This window comes from Ascidia mentula, chromosome 2 (genome assembly GCF_947561715.1).
Source record: "Ascidia mentula chromosome 2, kaAscMent1.1, whole genome shotgun sequence".
Lineage (NCBI taxonomy): Eukaryota > Metazoa > Chordata > Ascidiacea > Phlebobranchia > Ascidiidae > Ascidia > Ascidia mentula.
Genome location: NC_138567.1, coordinates 8,830,798 through 8,853,673, shown reverse-complemented (window position 1 = coordinate 8,853,673; position 22,876 = coordinate 8,830,798). Strand labels below are relative to the sequence as shown.

The following is a 22,876-nucleotide window of genomic DNA, read 5'->3' as shown; positions in this document are numbered from 1 at the left end:
GTCGTAAAACCACCGGGGTCGAATCTCAAGTTTCTCCTCGTGCTGGGACCGCCAGACATTATAAAGAAACAGGCTTCTCCTCTCCAGACACGCTCAGAACGCCAAGAGGTGCACACGTGATGTTCTCATGCGCCAAAGCGCAACGAATGAATGTGCGATACGTTGGCCTGATGAATGTTGATTAGACTTCGGGATAAACGCTTACAAATCACTACACGGAAATGACGCGATCAAAGCTGTACAGCAAATGACGCATTTGTTGGTTACGTAGATATTCCAATGACTTTTCCCAAAAGGTAGGTTTCAAGCAAAGGTTATGGATGACTTGGCCATACGGTTCCAGTCAATGGTACCGCTTCACAATTCTGCATAGTGCAAGAGTGGTGACAAACAAACGTCAACAAAATCAATAACATCCTCGCAGAGAAATATAGTTTACATATAAAATATCGGCAATCTTTCGTTCATTAGATACTGACTGTTGACTCCACACAGCTGACATACAACTAAAACCGTTCCTTTTTCTTCACTGCATTTAAAGACATGACGCGGGGCTATACGATTCGCGCTTCCCCTTGGTTATTCCCCGCACGAGATCGCCCCGATTGGGAAGGACCGGAACGATTGTGCTTACGTCATTATCAAGTTATATACTGTACATCGTTGAGGTGCTTTGACATTATATCTTTTTATAAGTCTGCCATAATTTTGAAACAAAACGGTTTGCCGTGCTGCTGCCTGTTATGCAAAACAGGTTCTTGTACTGCTATAAAGATTTGAACTTCAAGTGTTGGGGTTGTTTGTTTTTAATAAGTATTGCATTTATGTATGCATGTTGTTGTTGTTGCATTGCCATCCACGTCCAATGAAATGTCAATAGTAAACTTTTTCCCCATGGCATAGATTCCCAAAAAACTATTTCATCGGTTCGATTTTTTTCCAATTACGCTTTTATACCCGCAGGCGATGGACCACTTATACTGGTATTTACAAAGGCGTAATAGCGCCACAAAGCGCGTTCGAAGTCGCGTGCTGTTTGCTGTAAAATACGAGAACAGGACATGCAGAAATACCTTTGCTATTAATCAACTGCGTTATTAATAGTGTACGTTTTTAGTGCTTTGTGGTGTGGGGACTTGAACAAGAAAACTATGTTGCTAGCGATTTGGATATGTTCCTGTGTGCTTTCGGTAGTGCTTGGCAAACTCGAAACTGAAGCTGTGGTCGAAATGCGCTGGGACTTTACAGATTGCAGCCAAAAGGGTAGATTCGGCCCAACCCAGGTTTGTGTTATGTTTTTCAGAAATTCTCAATTATACCAAGCGTTTATACCTTGTATTTTGTTTGAAGGCCCAATGCGACCAGGCTTACAAAGGTTCGAGTCTTGAAGGCGATGTGACACTAGACCAGGGCATTCAACTGTGGACCGCGCCTGTTTCTGGCTTGTATCTGTTTACGGGTAAGTTACTCTTGCAACATTTTCTTTTGATAGGAAGTACGTCATTATTTGCAGTTAAACTATTAGCAGGACTGCTAACCCTGACAAATAAAATTCGCTATATCTGCGCTGAGAGATCCAGCTTTAAAGCCAGTTATTTTTGCAGCTCGTGGTCCATCGGGCTTAGAACTTGTTCAGGGAAATTACGGACAAGGAGCTGAGGTCACCGCCGATTTTCGAATTGAAAAGGGGGAGCAGTTCAAAATATTAGTCGGTAGGTATCTTCGTACTGCCGTATCTCAATTTTTTTCTCAATTGCAAAGAGTGCTGTAAATAGTTAAAGCAACAACGCTTATAGGCCAACAGAGCGACTACGACTTTACCCTGGGTACGACACGTGGTCCTGGCGGATCCGGAGGGACATTCGTATCGCGAAGCAGCGACGATTTTCTAATGCTAGTTGCTGGTGGAGGAAGCACGCGAGCAGAAAATGCCCCATTGTCCGCGAAGAACTTCGCAGATGCCGCATATACGCTCGACGGAAAATCAGGCTCCAGAACGCTTAACGAGCAGGGAACTGGTGGAGCCAACGGAACTGGCGGCGCTCGGGGCATAGCGGCGTCCGATGGGGCAAGTTCGTCTGGTGGCGGAGCGGGATGGAATGGAAATGGCGAGGCCAGCTACATAAGCGTGGCCGAGGTGGCAATGGTGGAGTTTCCCTTGCCAAGCATTAAGTATACGAACAAAGGTTTCGGAAGCACTTCACCTGGCGCTGGAGGCTACCTGATGTTTACCTCCGCCGGGGGAAGCGTGCTGGAAAACAATGGCGGCTTTGGTGGAGGTGGATCTGGGAGTGCCGACGGAGGAGCAGGGGGTGGTGGAGGATATTCTGGTGGTGGGGGCGGGCCACCAAACGGATGGGGCGGAGGAGGTGGTTCAATGAATGCAGGAGAGACACCGCGGGATTCGTCTCTGCAAAAAGGCCGTGGATCAGTTACCATAACTTTTACAGGTGTGTAAAGGTAACTTTTGGAATAAGGAAACCAAAACTTTGAGAATGGTTTTACTTTTGTCTGTCTTCTTTAAAGTGTTTTCTTAACAAGCAAATGTTGGACGCATAAACCTCAAATTTAACTATTGTACTACATTCTTATTTTGTGTGCATTAGGTCATCCGTGTTGTGGTCCTGTGGTGGTTTACATAGCCATGTGCTTTGTCGCTGGTATTGTGTTCACACTGCTGGTGGGATTTCTTATATACCGATGCATAAAACTCAAGGATCACAAAAGTAGTTCCACAACGGAGAATGATAAGAGTACAAACCGAGGGAGATTTTTTAATTTGGGGAGAAAAAGAGGATTTTACTCCGTGTTCGGAAAAAAAGACTCTGAATTTCCAGTGGAGAAGAAAGAGAAACGCAAGAAGAACGCGAAGTCGTATGGACAGTATACGAGTGAAAGTTACGACCGACTATCCAGAGAAAGGGAAATATATGATCACAATGACTTAACAAATCGCGGCCGATCGTCGAGATGAATTTTTCGTACAAGAATTTATTCACTTCTCGTGTGATTTCGTGTGTGCGATTACAGTTTTTGTGCTTGTAGGTATTTGTGGCAACTTTTTAATATGAGGCCTATTACTATTTTGAAAAAGTGAAGTTTTGACTATGTTCGGTTTTGTTATGTGTAAGCTTTTTCTACCACATAATTTTTTTAACAAAGTGATTATCGAAAAGAATGAGTTTACATGAGTAGTAAATAATGTGTCTTTGTGGCTTATTTCACTTGTCTACAGGTTCAGCCTACCATTTTTCGAAACCCTGCTGTGGACCGGGGCTTATAGCCTAACCTAATTTTACAGCAGAAACTTCTGTGCGAACCCTGAGTGGGCATCCATTACGTTAATTGACATCAAAACAGTTAGAAAAACAAGGTTGCCCTATTTTTTATTTTCAACCCAAAATTACCGCCCTGGCGTAAAATAAGAAAATAAAAACCTGGTTAAACAACTATGTTTGACTTACGAAAATTGTAGATCCAAAACTGTTTTCGTAATTTCATTTTCTGTTTACCTTTTGGAACATCCGAAGCATCCAGCAGATTCTAGCTAGCAAACAATAAAAATAAATAAGCGGCGGAGAGCGAATGCGTAAAATCGATGACCCGTAAAAAACAAATTTAACCTGGTTCACTGCGTACATCTAAAAATAAACAGAGCATTGCGATTGTGTGATGCAAGTTAGTCCTTGTTTGTATGTTTGCCATTCGATTTGGTTTTGAATTCAGGATTTGAAAATAACCAAATCAGCAATGTCGAATCAACAGCAACTTACAAACCAGTTCAGAAAAGCAAAAACAAGACCAGCGGGAAAAGCAAAAGGTAATTGAATAAGTAAAGGTTTAAAAATAAAAGGTGGGTGAGGGGTATTAAGAATAGCATTGGGGTTACCGTATAAGGCTCCTCAAAAACTTATTAATCTGTTAATTTAAACAAAATTGCATGTTTAAAACACTGTTTCAATAATTTGGTGCCTTGTGTTTTATTTATTTTTTGTTTTATTTGTGTATTATTTTTGCAGCAAATTATTTTAATCAGTGATTCTCAGTCTTTTTTGTATTGGATCCAAATGGGAAAACCCAAAATTGTAGGAGCTGCAATAAATTAGGGCCAGATTGCACATTTGGCCCAACGCTTAAAAGGGCCCACAGTTTGCCAAACATTTAATTTTTACAAACAAGAAAAAGGGTCTTTCTAAATCAATAAAAAAAAACATTCCACGAATAGTCCCGCAACCGAGGGCTTGCATAAAAATGGTTGAGAGCCTCATGTGGCCCTTGCAGCTGATCTTAATTTAAGATTTTAAATTTAATTCTTTAATAAAAAGTCTGAATTCATTTGACTTATATAGACATTGCTTTGTTTGATTATATGGTACTTTCTCTTCTACAATTTTGTTGTAGTGAAAACAAAATGTCATTTATCTTATTTTTAGCAACTGCTTTTGTGTACAGGTGTTAAAAAAGAGAAGCAGTCAGTTCATGATCATTCAGCTTCTACTGTTATCAAGGAATGTGATGACATAATTTATCTCAAACAGTTTGACCTCGACACAAAGTTTGGCCCCAGCCTTGGTAAGACCATATGTTTTGGAAATGTACTTATTTAAAGCAACTACTATCACTAGGCTTGACTCGACTTGAAAGATGGGAGCGAGCCTATGAACTTGGTCTAAATCCACCTTCCAGAATTAAACAGTTGATTGAAAGCAATGTTGATGATGATACATATGTGAATCCATTGTGGAATTCAATTACCCTGCTTACACAAGCAACCAATTAGCTTTTTGCTAAGAATAATTTGTATGTTTTGTCGCTTTTTATAGTGTTTTTATTGTGTATGTATTGTAATGTTTTTACTCAAGCATGTTTCTACACCTGTTTTTAGGTTTTATATTGTTCCACTGCCAAATTTGTTTTAATTTTTGTGACAAAAATATCATCATGGGATTACAAATATGATTGTGTATGCAAAGCAAATGTTCCTTCTGACAATAAATTTCCTTCTAATATTTCTTTGTTAGCATGAACGGCAGGAAAAGGTGCCTTTAAACCAATATGGCGACAATGCCATTGCACTTCAATACGTGTTAGCTGATATTGGCAAATTAAGTTGATCAGCTTTCCTTGTTCTGGGACAGCTTGCATTTTTTTTTTTAATCAGAAATTGTTTTTTCGGCTTGTCTCATTAAAGTTTAACTTTTTTATTGTGAATAGTCAATAATTTATTAATTTTTATTTGAAGTTGCTTTTTTTAGTCTCGGAAGTATCCTGGTTGATTTCTGTGCAGGCTATTTTCTGCCGTCTTGAAACACCCACAAATTTTTCTTACAGCTATACAATATATATTTTTAAACATTTGACATTTCCATAAAAATTACATGGGATGTTTGTGCAAATCAAATCAGAGAATAGAATCTCATCTTATAGTATTGATTTTATGCAAACAATGAACGCTAAAATACATCGAACGTATATCATGATTTTTCTAAGAGTTAACATTCACTACTCTCATGCCCGCAAATCGATTGTAACTAATCAAATGCACAAATAGCATCATTGCTATACGTGGTTTATGGACGTTGGAAGGAAAAGGCATGATAGGGTAAAACTTGCATGCAGACACTCCATTTTACTCCATCACAATTGATAATTATTCAAATGTCTTTTAAAGATATAAAATCTCGAGACGGACTTCAGGTTTCGGGAGGTACAGCACTGTGTTTAAGGTTGATTCAAGCTGCTGTACAACGAGTTATTGTAGTGATACCGTTTGTTGTTTGTGTGCTGTTTCTGTTTCTATTAATCAATTCATAAATGCCTCTCACGATACTCACAATGACAGAAACAACAACTGTTGGGTTCGAAAATGGATTTAGGAAGATAATTGCAACTGCATTACCAATAATATAAACTCCCTCAAGAACAATGCGACAAACCTGTCAAAAATATATTGCGGATGTTAGCGTAAGGTAACAACAATCTTTATTCGTTGTACAATAAAATCGGTTATGTTAATAATCGTGCGAGTATATTTACCATCAAAATTTAGACAATATAGTGTAGGGAATACGGCTTGTCATAATTCAAAACCTTATAATATTTTGTTTAAACTTGGTCTTTTAAAACTGCTTTCTGCTCATTATTTTATTTTTTTTTTCGAAATCATTAAAGTGCCGCGATGGGTACGTTTTAGAAAGCCTTCCGAAAGCGAGAAGCAGGACACTAGAGGCCTGTTGTAACGAGTGGAAAGCAGTTTCAAAAGACCAAGTTTAAACAAAATATTAAAAGGTTTCGAATTATGACAAGTCGAATTCCCTAAAAAAGTGCATTTCTTCTGTACTATATAGTGCGTTTCTTCTTTTTGTATCAATAAACTTGGTTGAGGTTCAATTTTTATACGATTATGAAGTAGTCTCTAGTAGCCTAATAGTAAAAATACTCATAGCATCAAACGGTGAGCATCATTTGGTAAAATGAACCAGTACATCTTAAAACAGACGACCATGCTCACAAAAAATTACTGAACGAACGTGTATATATTATCAAATTTATAAAATATTTTGTATTGAATACATAATGAATTGAAGGTGCTGTATGGCCATATAACTTTTCTTACCACGTCAGGATTCGAACCCACTATATATTACGGCCAGGAATCTCAATCAGGTTTTCTTCTTCGTATATGGGTTGGGCGGCTATATAGACCTATGAAACCTAATCGCCCAACCAACTGGCCATATATCTTGTGGTATAAAAACTTAATTTGTTATAAAGTGGTAAAAAAGTGTTTGTTCTTAAACTGCTAATATACCAAACATGAAACCTTTTCAGATTCATGTGCGGTAAAATAGTTTACACTCTCTCTATTTTAATAGTTATACTACCTCTCGGTGATGTTCTAGGTCAGCTTCAGCTATTTTAAACTGCTCTTCTATTAGATCTTCTAATCCATCAAGTATCAATTTTGTTTTGCGAATTCCCATATTTTTCTCTTTGATTTTGTTCTTTGCATAGGAAATGACCAACTTTTTGTTTTTCTCGTGTGTTTTTCGTCCAGTTGTCTCAACCGTGAAAAAGGCTCTAAACTGTATGAAACATTGGGTTTTCTTACTGCAGTCGATTTTCTTTTAAACTTTACCTTTGAAAAGCAATTTTCCTGATATGTTTTAAGGCAGGTGTCCATAATTGTCTGCACAATCGTTCCTTCTATTGCCTGAAACACAGCCAGTGTCTTTTAAAACTCCAAAAACTTACTAAAGGGTTGATTTTCAAAGGGTGTTCGTGTTGCAATGCAAAACACATTGTTAAATAAACCAAAATTCTCCATAGAATCCTTTAAACTAGCTATTTCAGAAAATCAATTGGATAAGTACAATGGCCTAATTCTCTTACATTGTTTAGAATTTCCTCAGCATCAGTATAGCCCTCTTGAAATTGTGACATCATTAATGGCAAGGTAAAAATTGTGAGAAAACCACTTTCAAAGGTTCTTGGTTCAACTACTTCCCCGACTACAACATCACAGAATGTCTGAAGGCTGGATCGAAACTCTTTTCTGATTTCTTTTAAACAGAAACGACAAAAAAGGTTATTGTTGGATGTCGTTGATTAATAATTGCATTTAACTGCGATATTTTCAAATACCTGCATTTAGTAACAGGGTTAAGCAACATCGTGCACTTACTAAAAGTAGGGATTAAGCGTAGCCAACTTTAAGGATATAACTTTTTCATATAGTTACAAAAGTTTTACCTATCATCTTCTTGGAAGTATCGTTTGTCCTTTCGCGGACATACCGATTGGGTTCTGGCATCAAAAAGATTCGAACACTTTGGAAAACCCGTTCCAGTTCCTCAAAGAATGCTTTAATGTTTTTACCGTCTTTCGACAATTGTGCCTTTTTGTATTTCTCTCCGCCTTCGAAGCCGACAGCAAAGCGGACATCGTACCAATTTCGAACAACAATTACCAGGTCCTGAAAATGTATTTCGTACCATATAGGGTTTAATCAATACGTTTTTATACTCGTTACTTTTGTTAAAACTGGTTACCTGAAACTGGTTACCGAGATCTTCTTTCCAGGAATCACGCAAATTTTTTAGCAGCTTCTAAAAGATTATGTTATATTGAGGTGATATGATATCATATTCAAAGGAACAATAACCAAACTCGTACAGTTTTTGCACCTGCATATTTCTGATATTGTTGTTGTCAAATTTTTCCTTTATATTGTAAATTGTCACGGAACTACAGAACGCCGTCATTCCAAGAATTGCTGGAATTTTGTTTTCATCTTGATGTGGATCCAATGAGCCTTCCTGTACCAGATTTCGACCACTGGTAAAAAGGAACATATTTGAACGTTAACAGAACGTCCAGCTAACCACGTCTGATTAGAGTCAGGTTTCGACGTCTTTTGAATTTGCACTTTCTACCAAAAACTTGACCAGATTTTTACCATTGGTCGGGACTACAATTTGACGTCTATACGACGTAGTTTGGTCTGCTGGGACTTAATATTATCTGATCGCAAAAGTTTTACAAAAATGGAAATGCGTATGTACATCAAGCGACATGCACATGTTAATTATTCAGAAACAGCAATTAAATCTAATTGGGGGGAAAACAGCATGGAATAACGTTAATAAAATTTTGAACTGGTAATCACATTTTAATTTTTTTTTGTGACCGATTAAAAAGTTGTATCCCGAAGCATGTGGGAGATTACTTAAAGCATGCACCCGGCAGAAAAGGTGGTCGCCCGTCCTCCAGCCCAAGCACCTCTGCCTAAATTTAAAACTTCCAAACCTTAAACCTTTCTTATGCATTCTTTTCTTTTTATTAAACTTGTTTTCAGCTGTAACATCGTGGGCTATTTGAAACCTTATGCAGGCTAAACATGAACTTCGTCAGGTAAGAACAGACGTATTTAGATGCAAATTTACAACCAAATGTCGACGCAACGAGCATATTTGGACGTTAATAGACCTTTCAGCTAACCACGTCTGATTAGCGTCAGGTTTTGACGTCTTTGGAATTTGCACTTTCCACTAAAAAACTGTATACTACAATTTGACGTCTATACGACGCACTTTTGTCTGCTGGTATTGTAGTTGCATATCTTTTATACAAAGCAATGACAGACAACAAAACCACATGGATGCGCAATAAGAAAAGAATATATGAACGGAAGAGCTTTTCCTACACCTTACGTGTAGTGTGACAGTGTAGTTCCCCGTTTGTTGGCTGTCCTAATTTATAGTTTTTCATGGCAAAGTTTTATGTTATATTTAACAATACATTAAGACATCCTTTACTTTGGTACTGCAACCAAGAGTTTCCCAACCAGTGGGCTATGGCGCAATTTGGTATGTCGAGGAATGCCAGTTAACTCGTGAATTGTCATTAAACTCGTCTATAACCATTTAAAAACACTTAAGATACATGTGGCAAATATGATTGCACAAGAAATACATTGATTCTTTGTTTTGTTAAGAGCTCAATCGTCAATACGACTGAATTACGAGAAGAAATTTATTTTTTGTGTTTCTTTCAGTTTTCATGCATTGAATGAATTTTAAAAATATAATGAAACCTGTTTGATGTTGTATGGCAACCTTTGTCAATCAGTATAGCTATAGAATGACAATATGTCACGCTTTCCCGTCAGTTATTAGCAGTTTATTTCTTTTGTTTCTCAGTTTGATTTGTATACAAACAGTGCAAACATTTGCAAACGGTATAAACACAGAAATGTTAAATTAACGAAACATTTTCCAAATAGCATCTACAAAATATACCTTATAATTGCGAAAATTATAATAAGGTCTCTAAATAGCGATGGTCGGGGGCAATACGTTATGGCAACCTTTCCTTTATGGTACTATAACGACTCCAGCTTCATTTTTAATCAGTAATATTTTTCCGTCATCAAAGAAATACCTATTTTTTGGTTCTTTACAAACACCACTTACGTACTGGACGTCAACGTTTCAGAAAGTAAAATACGGAGCCATGTGCATTCTATCGATTATCAAGCATAATGACAACGGGTGAGTGTTGTGATGCCGTCTTGTGTATGTGTGACATTTTTCTTCCCTTTTACAGCGTCGTAAATCCGTTCAAGTATTTTAAGAAGAACTGGCGGGAGTATTTTTATGGCCAAAACTGGTGCAAAGAAATAACATGCCGCTACCCCACTAACTATAATGATTCCTCCGAGAGCGAGAAAACTTATCTGCAAAGTAATATGTTATTAGTATTGTTGCAACAGTTGAGAAAGATTATCTGTTACATCTTGTTTGCCAGTAATTGCCGATTTCTATGAATGCACATTTTTCTCTACACCAGTGGTTCCCAACCTGGGGGTCGCGACCCCTAAGGGGGTCGCGGGAAGGCTATCTGTGGGTCGCGACAGATATGTGATGTTTTCATAACTTGTTACAACGCATAGGCTACAAACAACTAGTTGGGCCTACTGTCGCTAGTAATGCCTGTGCCACTAACATTGTGCACAGGCATTGTCATTGAAACATCACAGAAATCATTGTCATCAACAATGAAAGTATCAAAAAGCAGTTTCGGGCGTTCAGTTGTAAGTAGCAGTGAGATATCAAGGTGCAGTGTTTTTCTTTAACTCTGGTCATGGAGAAGAAGCGTAGAATATTTGAAGTTTGGATTTACCCGCATAATCTGCACTTGCACTAAAAAGCCTCCGTGTGTGTGCAACGTGGTGCAGTGCTGAATTAAGCCGTCTAAATTAAACCGCCATTTACACACCATGCACCCCCAACACGTGAAAAAAAGATTAGGAATTCTTCAAACGTCATGAAGACGGTTTGAAACGTCAGAGATTTGACTTGGGAGGTAGTTTTCAGATTTTAGCGTTGTCAAATACTCAACCACGGATTTCAAACTTGGCTATGAAGTTGCAAGTCAGCCGTCTTATGGAGCAAAGTGATTGCCAATAAATGATATACTGTAAAATGCACTTTGATTGATATTGCTGTTGGGAAAAAAACGGTGGGGGTCGCAAGTTAGCGTAAATCAATATAGGGGGTCACCAACCACAAAAGGTTGGGAACCACTGCTCTACACTAATGTGTGTTGCAATCTCATACGGTCTATGACGTAATAATAAGTATTGTTGCAACAGTTGAGAAAGATTATCAACACGCTTTCTTCATGATTTAAAAAGTTCTGTTCATTGGTTTGCGGACACATGTTTCATCTAATTAAAGCGTCATCCTACCCAAGACTTTAGATTGAACACGAAACGAATTTTGAAAATATGCCACACAGCGCAACATATATGACACATCAGTGAAGGGCTTTTTTTATATATAGACGTAGTATATTTCCTACACAAAATTTGGATTGAAATTTGGGAGAAATACTGTTTCAATAAACCTTGCGACTATAAAAATGTACTATGTACGGACGCTTTTATATAGGTATTACCGTTCGTTTGTTTGCCAAGTCATCTTCAGCCACTGCAAACTGTCTTTCTAACATCCCTTCTAATTCATCAAGTATTGATTTTGCTTTAGGAATTCCCATATTTTTTATTTTTTCCTTAGCATAGGAAATGACCAACTTTTTGTTATCCTCGTGAGTTTTTTTTCGAGTTTCCATGAATGTGAAAAAGGCTATGAACTGTAACGCAGTAATATTACATGCAATGGCATGATGGACAGAATCGCCCCACTGCGCAGGTCCCTGCTTGGCGATCACAGCTAACGTATCGCGATCATGGGGTTTTCGGGCTTGGCAGCCCAGGCAATGCATCCAGTGGCTGATCCAGCTATAGGCTGCATTGCCTGGGCTGCCAAGCCCGAAAACCTCACGAAGGCTATAAACTGTTTACGAGATTGTGCTTTACTGTGGATGACAAATTCATGTAAAACATTACCTTAGAAAAGCAGTTTTTCTGATATGTTTTAAGGCATTTTTTAATAATTGGTTCCACAATCCTTCCATGCATGGCCTGAAACAACAAGGTATAACTTGAATGCAGTTCAGTGACAAAACAGAATGCGTGTAAGATAAAAAAAAGCGGGGAAATAAGTATTACTGTTTGACTTTACTGTCAACAGTAATACTGACCTATAGGTTACGTGGATGCAAAACTAGATTTTTTTCAACATGTAAACACCTTTTCAGTGCGTAAAAATACATATATCTACATGTCTGATGGTAAAGAGTTTAATTTGAAAGAACAGTTATTTGCATAGTATTGCTGAACTCAAATTTTTTTTTGAAACTCAAAACTCAAATCCTATTTATGCACAGCAAAAAACTAACGGCTGAATGCGTGGGTTTAGTTTTAACCCCAGAGGCAAGACAAACAAATTCATTTAAGGATCTCAGTTAAAAACGTTTAACAAAGCAATTTACCCACTAACATGTATTCAATGAAGTGATAATCTTACATCGTTTAGGATTTCAGCAGGTGAAGTAAATTCCTTCCCAAACTGTGACATCATCGTGTACAAGGTGTTGATAGTTAGAACATCTTTTTCAAAGGTTCTTGGCTCCAATAGCTTTCCAACGACAACGTCACAAAGAGTAAGAAGGCTAGATCGAAACAATTCACACAAGTCTGCAACAGATATAAAGATATGATCGAATTGCTTTCCTTTTTATTGTATATCGTTTAGAATTGTGTGTTATACTGTGACTTTTACAAATGACTTCATTCTGGAGCATGGAAACTAATAATCGGGAATGCGATAACACACAAAAGATTTGAATTCGGACTAATACACCCAGTCAATATTCGACAGAATCTGGACCGAATAGCCTACTAATTGACATCATTCATTTCATAAAAGTCGCAAAAACACTTGTATTTTAGCTGCTGCGACAAAATTTAAATTTTAACTAAAGCGCATTGAATGTACGATTTGATGTTAATATTTCGGATCGGTGTCGATATTCAACACTACGGGTGTAGTTTCGATCCAGCATATTCCCGATGATAATTTTGTAAAATACAGTAGAGTAAATGGAAGAAACTTCATTCTGCGTCACCTTCCATCTTTCTAGAATTATTCTTCGCCTTCTTACGCACGTTCTTATTCGGTTCTGGCATCAAAAAGATTCGAACGCTTCGAAAAACGCGTTCCAGTTCCTCAAAGAACGTTGTAATATTTCCTCGGCCATCTTTAGCCAAGTGTGCTTTTTTGTATTCGTCTCCACCTTCGAATCCGTAATTAAAGCGGTCGTCGTCCCAGTTTCGAATCACGATTACCAAGTCCTGGAGAAAAGGAGGGGTGTGTTATTGTAAATTTATTAAATTTGAAATTCCTGTTGCTGCCAGGCATATTGCAATTAAAAATGTACTGCTCTTCTGGCATAAACGTACTGTATTTTACGACGTTTCGTCTGCCATGCGGCGAGACTTCATCAGGTATAACGCAACAATTGAATCACACTGAAACACGCAGGGGCACGAAAGTAAATTTATTGTGGGCTAATATTCTTACCTGAAATTTTTTATCGAGAGCTTCTTTCCAGGAATCACGGAGATCTTTCAGCAGTTTCTGAAGGGGGAGTTATTATAATTTGTATAAGCAGGCCACAGCAGAACTTAGAAATACCTGCATATTTCTCATGTTATTGCTGTCGAGTTTATCTTTAACATTATAAATTGTCACGGAACTACAAAACGTCGTCATTCCAAGAATGGCAGGAATTTTGTTTTCATCTTGATGAGGATCCAATGAGCCTTCCGTATCCCAAACACTCACGTAATGCTGTCGAGAAAAAGATTTTATTTTCAACGAAGCGTAAATTAAACCAGGCCAGGTTGGTTGATGTTTGCGATCATCCAGGAATACTGTTTCATCGCAAGCTGTTGGCCACTCAAATTTTAGACTTACCGACCTCACTGCAGGTGAGATTACGGAAGTCTGGCAAAACAAACAAATCAACAAACTGCAAACTGTATTTGAATAAACGCAATGTTCTATACTTAAACGACGATTTTTTCAGAAAACCAACAGAACTTTAGAAATATTTTAATATTCCCTGCAAGCCGCATGCTACCGTCGTATACCAGTGTAAAGACCACCCTGAACTCGCAACGTTTTGTTTAGTACTATACCGGATTTTTTCCAGACGATGACGACTCGTACCAAATGTATTTGTCATTCACATCCACCCCGTATGTCTCAGCATCGGTTGTGGCTCCAAGCGGAAATACGTCGAGCAAATTTTCTCCACCGATGAAACTGTTCTGTCCCTGCAGGTGGAAGTACACAGGATGTTTTGTTAACACCTAGGGCTTCACTGCAGCTCGATACATTTTAAATGATGACGTCACTGCGGTGGACCTTCGAGGATAGTTGCTATTTCAGTTTCAGTTATACTTTTTTGTTTGTCTTCGCAATTGCCTGCCCTTTCTAAGCGCGCCCTGTTGCAGTTACCTTACAGCATTAATAATGAACACAGCAGCGTTCGAAATGTTTGCTCTGCTGTGATTTGCATATTAGTTCTGGCTTTTCTATTTCGTTTTGTTACTTACAATTTGCAAATAGTTAAGAATAACATTTTGTAGAAATGATTTTCCAGATCCTTGTTCACCAATGATTGAAATAATTCCAAGTTCTTTAGAACCAAAGTCATCATCTTCTGCTACCGTCGTTGGAAGATTTTCGGAATGGAAAACAAATTTCCCATCTTTGTAATCTAAAATTTTTTTAGCTGCCATTGTCCTAAAAAGTATTTTTGAAATCAATTGAAACACGCACGATAACTCCTGCTTTTGTTGCATAGCAAATACCAAAATCCATTTTAGACGACCTTTCTTCTCGCAGGGCTGTTTAGTTGTATCGTGACTTACATTCCTTGTGCCGAAAGCACAGCCACACTCCATAGCTGCTGGAACCCTGATTGCGCAGAAATATTTGCCTGGCTAGCGTCGCCAGGCCCTTTTAAAAAAACAAGCACAATCAAAGTCATTCTTTACCAGCACTGCATTGTTAATCTGCGACTATAAACCTTCCAAATCGGTTCCGCATTTTTTTACAGCCGGCTCTTGGCGTATCTTTGTGTTTGCGCTCAACAAAAGTCAACACTCTTGTGCTTTTGTCCCTATTTACGTAGGATCTTCTTTTACAAGCGACAGCACTATTTGGTTGGGATTTTTTTCGGTTTTTATCCATGGTTCATTACTTCCTTGCCAACGACGAAATCAAGTTTTACATTCAACCGAAAAACGTTTTGTTTTTGTAATACCAATTCAATCAAAGCCAAAAATAAGACAAAAAACGTTTGTCTGTGCCAGAGATTCATTTATTCACCAGTAAGGTAATGCACAATTTGCAATCGTTGCGAAAAGCAACCTTTCGAAATCGAAACATATAAGCCTAATCGTTTGAAACATACGCCTACAGTTGGACCTCGTAATTATCAAGTTAAAAGTTTTAGGCAAATCCTGTTTTCGATGTGAACCGTCAAGTGCTGGTTCATAATATAGCGTAAACTGTTTCCTCACTTTATTTTATTCGTCTGTTTTGAGGAGAATAGGCCTCGGGTCAAAAGACCCGGCTTCCTTGTACTTTCTCCAGTAATAAAATATTCTCAGTCGTCCTTTCCAATCAAAATATGTTTATTCTTTTAAGCCTTGTGAATCCAAACAGTATTACGTTACAGAGTTAGCATTCTCGTGTACAATAGAATGAATGAATAAATGAATGACCCAACGCGAGACTGCAACGCAGGCAGCCCAGACCAGAGGAAACACTAGAACTTAACGGTTCACATGGAAAACAGGATTTCCTCAATAATTTAACTTAGTAATCATAAGGTCGTTGAACTTACTTTCCTTTTCTACATTTTATAAGTTTTCGACTGACGTTATATAAGTACAGATACAGCCTTTCGGTGATCGATCCGAATTTTATTGCTGTCAAAATATTAAAACGTGTACGAAATACGTTTACATTTCTTGTACTAAAGCCTTTTAGTAGCCTTTTTTTTCAAACTGACAGTCAATAGAGTAACTGTGTAAACTACTAACGATAAAACACATCACACCAACATTATTAATGATATATCAATTAACGTCATAGAAACATAAAGCCTTCATACATATACTTTCCTCGAAGGGTTCAAATATACAATATTCTGGAAAGTATGACAGAATTGTTTTCGCCTCCAATTCCCTTTTCACAAAAACATGCAATGACAACTCAATACAGAAAATACAGAAAACAAAACTGGAAAATCGCTTTATAAACGGCAAGTGATGAATTATTAAAATCACAATAGTAGGCTACATATGCTATTTTACCAAACGGTACGAAAAATGCAGTTTTTGATTTAGACTTTCGTGTTGTACCAGATTGATCGGTAAAAACAGTCCAAGTAATCAGAGGAAAGGTGCAGTTTAGTTTAATTGCCAACGCTATCAATGTAATGTAAGAAAAAGTCATCGAGTTATGTTTACTTGCGTGCATATGAGCACATCAGATTTATTTGGTTAAAAAAGCAACAGTTATACACACAGGATTATCTTTAAACTACTACTTTTATCGAAACTACATTTAAATAACGAAAATAAATAAAATCATTTCGCTCGATTTTGGAACCCATATTAGTAATTACGTCAGGATGATGACCTTGGACACAACTAAAATCGTTTATCACAGCACTGTGCCATATAATTAACAATCCGCATTTGATGAAAATAAGCAAACTAAGATAAGAAACTTATGCACATTTATATTTTTTAGGGCACTGCTCTCGAAATAAGCATGGTATGGCTAATCCTGTATGTACATTATGAAGCGACGAATAGTTTTTTTCAGAGCACTTTTAGTTTGATTGTGCAAAACATATGTAGTTTCGTTAGTCTGGAAAGTATCGAGCAATGGTTGTGACACCATCCCTTGTATGGGTTTCATTTTTGCCTTTCCTCAAATTGGCAAAGATGCGGCCCAAAATACCACATAAAAGCGAAGGCAACAACTTTTTTGCCAAACTAGGTGCCACCAACACAAACACAACTGCTACCCCTGTTATCACAAATCCACCAATGGAAAGGAAAGTAATCTGCGAAACAAATGGTAGTCATATATGCTCATTATTAATACGCTTTGTTGCAGTTGTTTGGAAAGAAATTAACTCTCAAAACAAATTGACACAAAGCGTACAGAAATAACTCTATATTTACACCTTGCACAAAGGCTATAGTACTAACTTACATCGAAACATTGCACGGAATAATAGAAGTCTCACCTCTCGTTTATTGGCCAGGTCATCTTCAGCCGTTTCATACTGCTTTTCTAGAATCTGAGCCAATCCAGCAAGAAGCGATTTAGTTTTGAGATTTCCGAAGTTTTTCACTTTTATTTTTTTCTCTGCCTCGGAAATGACTAACTTTTTGATTTCCTCGTGTTTTTTTCTTCGCGTTGCCACAACCGAGAAAAAGGCTCTAAACTGTATGTACCATGTATTTTTATGTTGTGTGATGGCTGTCAAGCTTTTGTGTCAAACTTTACCTTAGAAATGCAGTTTTCCTGATATGTTTTAAGGCTTGTTTGCGTAATTGATTCAAAAATCCTTCCTTGCATGGCCTGAAATACATGGTTGTGTTAAAACGTTACTAATTTGATTATTTTCTTAAAAAGGTTCACAGACTTATATATGTGAAGGTCGCCTGGCAAGTTGTGCGCTTGCGCACCAGTGTACCTTGGCCACAATATACCCCGTGAAACCATTGAGCTCCTGTAGCTCAGTTGGTAGAGCGTTGGGCCTAGTTAGCCCACGCCGTGAGTTCAAACCTTCACCGGGAGCTTTGATTTTTCCGATCTCGCTCCGACATGTCAGGAAAAGTGGCTGATCCAGCTTGGCTGCGAAGCCTGTGAACCTTATGATAAAAATACGAGAGCTGAGATCGCCAAATATAAAGGGCCTGCGGAGTGGGGCATTCCTGTCTTGCAATGCGAATGCATGGTAATACTTGTCTTGTCTGGAGAAAATGCTTATGCAAAGTCCACACACAGTTTCATTCATTTATGGTTCTTTTGATGTGACCGTTTGACCTATGCGTAATTTAATTGAGGAAGTTAAAGCTATTATGTGATAAGAATTGGAGTTTGGGTTGACTGATGACAGTAACACTTTGCCTACACTCAACCTTTCTTGCACTGTCCCTATTCTATTTTATAAAGCGATACGTATAAGCACAGAACATTCCCAAGTAACAGGCAAACCAGAATGTTGGACAAATTAAATAACCTGATATTCTTACGTTGTTTAAAATTTGGCCAGGAGAAACGAAGTCTTCCCTAAATTGTGACATCATCGAGTACAGATTGTTGATGGTCAGAAAATCATCTTCAAATTTTCTCGGTTCCAACAGCTCTCCGACAATAACATCACAAAAAGTTTGAAGGCTTGATCGAAACAATTCATCTATGTCTGCAATACGATAGTTTCGAATTGCATGCGTTTTGTCGGATATTGTTGAATATTATATTTTATGACAAATTTTTGATCTTGTGTGGGACTAGAGTGAATGCAAAAAATAAGTTTACCTATGAGGTGATTCCACATTTTTATTTTAATATCTACGTGTATAACTGTTACCTGACATCTTTCTAGAATGATTTTTTGCCCTTTTGCGCACATTCGTATTGGGTTCTGGCATCAAAAAGATACGAACGCTTCGAAAAACCAGTTCCAGTTCCTCAAAAAATGGTTTGATTTTTCCTACGCCATCTTTTGACAAATGAAATTTTTTGTATTCGTCTCCACCTTCGAAGCCGAAATTGAAACGGTCATCGTCCAAATTACGAATCACGATTACCAAGTCCTAAGAAATTATTGCGTTGTTGACGCTTTGTTTAAAAACATTTTCTGTCGTGGTTATTATTCTTACTTGAAACTGCTTATCGAGAGCTTCTTTCCAGGAATCACGTAATTTTTTTAGCAGTTCCTAATAATACAGGTTTAATATATTTTACGTTGTAGCAACGGCACATCATTATCACATAATATGTCGCTATACATTACTTCAAAAGATTGCTTGTTCAAATCACGTCGGGGTCACCAAAATGTGGTGTGCTTGCTCTTTGGTAGTTGTAAATCGAATGACGAGCACATGGCGTGACACATGACGCGTAAGAAGGTCACAAGAAAAAGGCAGCACGCGCCGGAATTAACACAACCAGCGACGGTATATTATAAAACATAATATTTCGCTATATTCATTTATACAACATATATAACATATATCAATGAATCCCTAAAATTGAAAATACCTGCATATTTCCCATGTTATTGCTGTCGAGTTTATCTTTAACATTATAAATTGTCACGGAACTACAAAACGCTGTCATTCCAAGAATTGCAGGGATTTTGTTTTCATCTTGATGTGGATCCAATGATCCTTCCGTATCCCAAACACTCACGTAATGCTGTCGTGCAAAAGATTTTGTTTTGATGCGAAAAAATAAACGTGCCATATCGTGTTGTTGGCTGGATTACCGGACATTTTCCTGATCGTTCTGGGTCATACCAAATGTAATTCTCATACACATCAATCCCGCTTGTCTCAGGATCGGAACTGGTTTCCAGTGGAAATACTTGAAGCAAGCTTTCCTCATCGCTGAAACTGGTTTGTCCCTGTAGAAACAAGTTATGCTAAAAATGATGGACATGAAGAGTTTCAAATTTAGGACTAAATATCCGATATTTCCTCAACTTCCCTATACGGTTTAATGTTGCACTAAGTGTACATATGTTTGTTAGTGTCACATGAAACGAAAGATGTAATTTTCAATGGGAAATATGGAAAATTCTTACTGCTTTACTCCTTTATCGTTTTTGGGTCCAAAGTAAAACGTTTCTATATCTGCTTCTTCGCAAAATGGTTGGGTTGGTATGCTTTAGCGCATACGTTCCCAACCTTTAGGTTCCCCCATGTTTTAGCATACTAATTTGTCAAAATAGTTGCAATTGAAAAGAGAAGTTTCGTAATACAAACCCGAACGAAATTGCGAACGAAACAAAAACATAACCGTTCAAAAACTACACGACGTACAGTAAAAAGTGTGCAAATTTTCTGCTGACAAATGTTAACCCCAAGGTAAATCCAATTTACCCCCAAGGTAAGGTAAATTTACCCCGGTTGGGGACCGTTGCGGTAACATAAAGCCTTTCTATTTTTAAATTTACGACTGGTATTCATGCTAGGCTACTCCGTTGGTATTGAGTGGGTTGGGTTCCGCATCGTGAACATAACTGGCAATACAACGCGTGTAATGAAATATATTTTAGAAGTTGCTTTTGTGTTGTCGTGAGGAAAACCATAGTTTATTATACTGCTCATGACTTTATGATTTTAAATCTGTTTTAACCATAATTTTTATAATTATAACTTTGACCATTCTCCTGCTGTGTTTTTGTAAGCACTGGGCGCGTTAGCCGAGAAAGCTTTGGAAAATGTACATTGCCTTCTAGAAGTATAACAAAGTATAACATAATAACAACTTACAACCAGCCAAAATGTAGCTGTGTTGTAAACATTCATGTTCAAGAAATCATTCATAGAATCCCACCTGGATTATTTAGTAACACAATCTTTTCATTTCAGTTATCTACAATTCGGTTTTTCATCATGCCAAGGACCGTGTAACGTAACTAACATGTCAATACAGAATGAATAGACACTAGTGGAAAACCTTGCAACCACTAATTGTCCTTAAATGCTATTTCACGACTAAACTAGTATTACTCACTTATATTTATACAAAACTGCGGTAAAAAGTACAACCAAGGCTTTTTTTAGTAATGATTTAATTGTAAATAATGTTACTTACAATCTGCAAATAGTTGACAATGGCGTTTTGTAGAAATGACTTTCCGGATCCTTGTTCGCCAATTATTGAAATGATTCCAAGTTCTTTAGAACCCATCTCGCTATCTTCTGCTATTGTGGTAGGAATGTTTTGGTAGTTGAAAACAAATTTCCCATTTTTGTAATCCAAAATTTTTTTAGCTGCCATTATACTGAGGGTTTTTCAGTTAAATTCTTACACCGATGCAAGAAAGTTCCTCTACAACTAATGCAGTGTTAATATACAAACTGGTAATTCAGACAACGTATTTTCAGATTCACTGGTCGTACCCTATGTATCCAAAATCACTCCTTCTCTGCGTGACTGCCTGTGTAGACTAGCGCGCAGTAACTTTGGCCTGGCGTCGTTACTGGTTGCATTGAACCTTGTAAAGAGGTCAACCTTCCCTAATGTAAGTCACAAAGTTTTAGTACGTTTTCACCAAAGTAAATCATTGATGTGTGTCACAATATGAAGCTGAACCGTAGAATTAAAAAGGTTGTGGACCAACATGATACCCATGAATGTATTGGAAGATGCGCGCAGCTTGTGTCGCGGTATTTGGGTGTTATGTCACATGCGTTTGGCCGTCGATGGGGCTTTCATTTTACGTTCTTGTGGTTTTTTCGTTTCATGATGGTCGGTCGTTCAATATTGTGTACCTCGGAACTTTTCCTAAATGCTGGAATTAATATGAGAGGATTGCTACGATGCTGTAGCAAGAAATGCAGAAATGCAGTCGAAATTAAGTTGTAATTTTATTGGTTCCCGGGCGCTTCAGTAAGAAAAACAAAAAAAGCGCGTCATGTTATGACCGATCACTTAATTTCGACAGTACCACACCTCTGCATGCATATAATTAAATACCCTGTGGATCGTTCATAAGCTGTTTGTTGTTATATATTATTTTAATTGTGTTTTGCTTCTTGGCGGAGCCTGCTCCGCTCCCAAACAGAAGTGTGTCGGTAACAATGACCAATTTTTAATATGCTTTGGCTAAGCGTCTTTCCTCTTGCACTTGCAGTACGCATCAGTTTTTGTGACTGAAGACTTGGTAAGTTGCTATCTTTTCTGCGTTAGTGCAGTTGTAAGTTATGTTTGACTTTTTTGCCTTTTTAACTGATTATTTACGCCCCTTGATAACGAATTTTAGTAATTAATTGCCATCACGTTGTAACTGGATTATTATATTTCGTGCAGTTAGTTCACCATTGTGATGACCATTGATGTGTGTGTGGTTTGTGTCGGTTCCGCAATGATTGGTGAGCGTTTAAACGTTCGTTTTGTTTATGTTTAGCATGCGAATTTGTTTGAAACCGTGCTGCCTTCAATGAATAGGAAAATTTTCACTGTGGGAATTCTGCCTTGTGTGATTTTCACCGCCCAAGCGCCGCGACGTCATAGGACATTACAACGAGTATTTTTTGAAAGGCAAGTTGTTGTAGCAACCAAGGAAGATATGTACGCATGTTTCCTGATTTAATTCCCCACGCAATCAAGGCACAAGTCGTAGCCAGCTGAGTTACTTAATTGTGCTCTAATGGCCGAGCGAGCCCAGTGGTAACTTTAGTAATCGAGGTTATTCAGCTAAGTTGAGTCGAGTGGGATGAAAGCGGGTAACACAAACGTATGAAAATAATACTGAGGTGGTTAAAACCGATATACATGTCCGTTTCAACAGAATCGGGAAGTTGGAGCAATCGTAACCGTTCTTCCTCCAAATCTAAAATTTTGTAGTAGACTCTTCTTCATCAGTTGAAGTTGCTGTCCATTTAGTACTAAGAGGCATATAAAAAAGCACAAGACGGATTCAACATTCGTTGACTACTATTGTCCCAGAAACATCAACACTTCGCTTGCGTTCTGGTTCGGCAATCAATACAAAAGCAGCGGTTGTTCATAGCAGCTCATGTTACGTTGCTCACACTGAGATGATTTTTATTGTGAAAGTTATTTTACGGAATTAGAAGTGATAAGGTTTCAAAGCAATATGCCAGGTTCAGGAAAAGATAACAAAGCAAGAGCAC

The 22,876-nt window shown here is 37.8% G+C and overlaps 3 protein-coding genes and 1 non-coding gene across 4 annotated transcripts; 3 read left to right on the top strand and 1 right to left on the bottom strand.

Annotated features, from left to right (window-relative positions):
- The first annotated feature begins 1,151 nt into the window (after positions 1-1,151).
- On the top strand, positions 1,152-2,974 carry LOC145890023 (uncharacterized). The gene is made up of 5 exons (XM_082981066.1): positions 1,152-1,283; positions 1,351-1,459; positions 1,605-1,712; positions 1,797-2,450; positions 2,607-2,974. The coding sequence occupies exons 1-5, from the start codon at positions 1,152-1,154 to the stop codon at positions 2,972-2,974; spliced, it is 1,371 nt and encodes a 456-aa protein (XP_082837192.1).
- Positions 2,975-3,665: 691 nt separating this feature from the next.
- Positions 3,666-5,009, top strand: LOC145889597 (DNA polymerase delta subunit 4-like). The gene is made up of 3 exons (XM_082980577.1): positions 3,666-3,820; positions 4,453-4,572; positions 4,626-5,009. Exons 1-3 carry the CDS (start codon positions 3,751-3,753, stop codon positions 4,778-4,780), a joined length of 345 nt encoding a protein of 114 aa, XP_082836703.1. The 5' UTR covers positions 3,666-3,750; the 3' UTR covers positions 4,781-5,009.
- Positions 5,010-16,113: 11,104 nt separating this feature from the next.
- On the bottom strand, positions 16,114-21,066 carry LOC145889462 (atlastin-3-like). Its single transcript, XM_082980421.1, has 9 exons — positions 20,832-21,066; positions 19,498-19,635; positions 19,272-19,427; positions 18,890-18,946; positions 18,598-18,823; positions 18,260-18,429; positions 17,508-17,582; positions 17,245-17,445; positions 16,114-17,058 (listed from the first exon to the last, which is right to left on the bottom strand). Exons 1-9 carry the CDS (start codon positions 21,015-21,017, stop codon positions 16,855-16,857), a joined length of 1,413 nt encoding a protein of 470 aa, XP_082836547.1. The 5' UTR covers positions 21,018-21,066; the 3' UTR covers positions 16,114-16,854.
- On the top strand, positions 17,730-17,803 carry Trnat-agu (transfer RNA threonine (anticodon AGU)). Its single transcript has one exon. It is a non-coding gene; the product is annotated as a tRNA-Thr (tRNA).
- Positions 21,067-22,876: the final 1,810 nt, after the last annotated feature.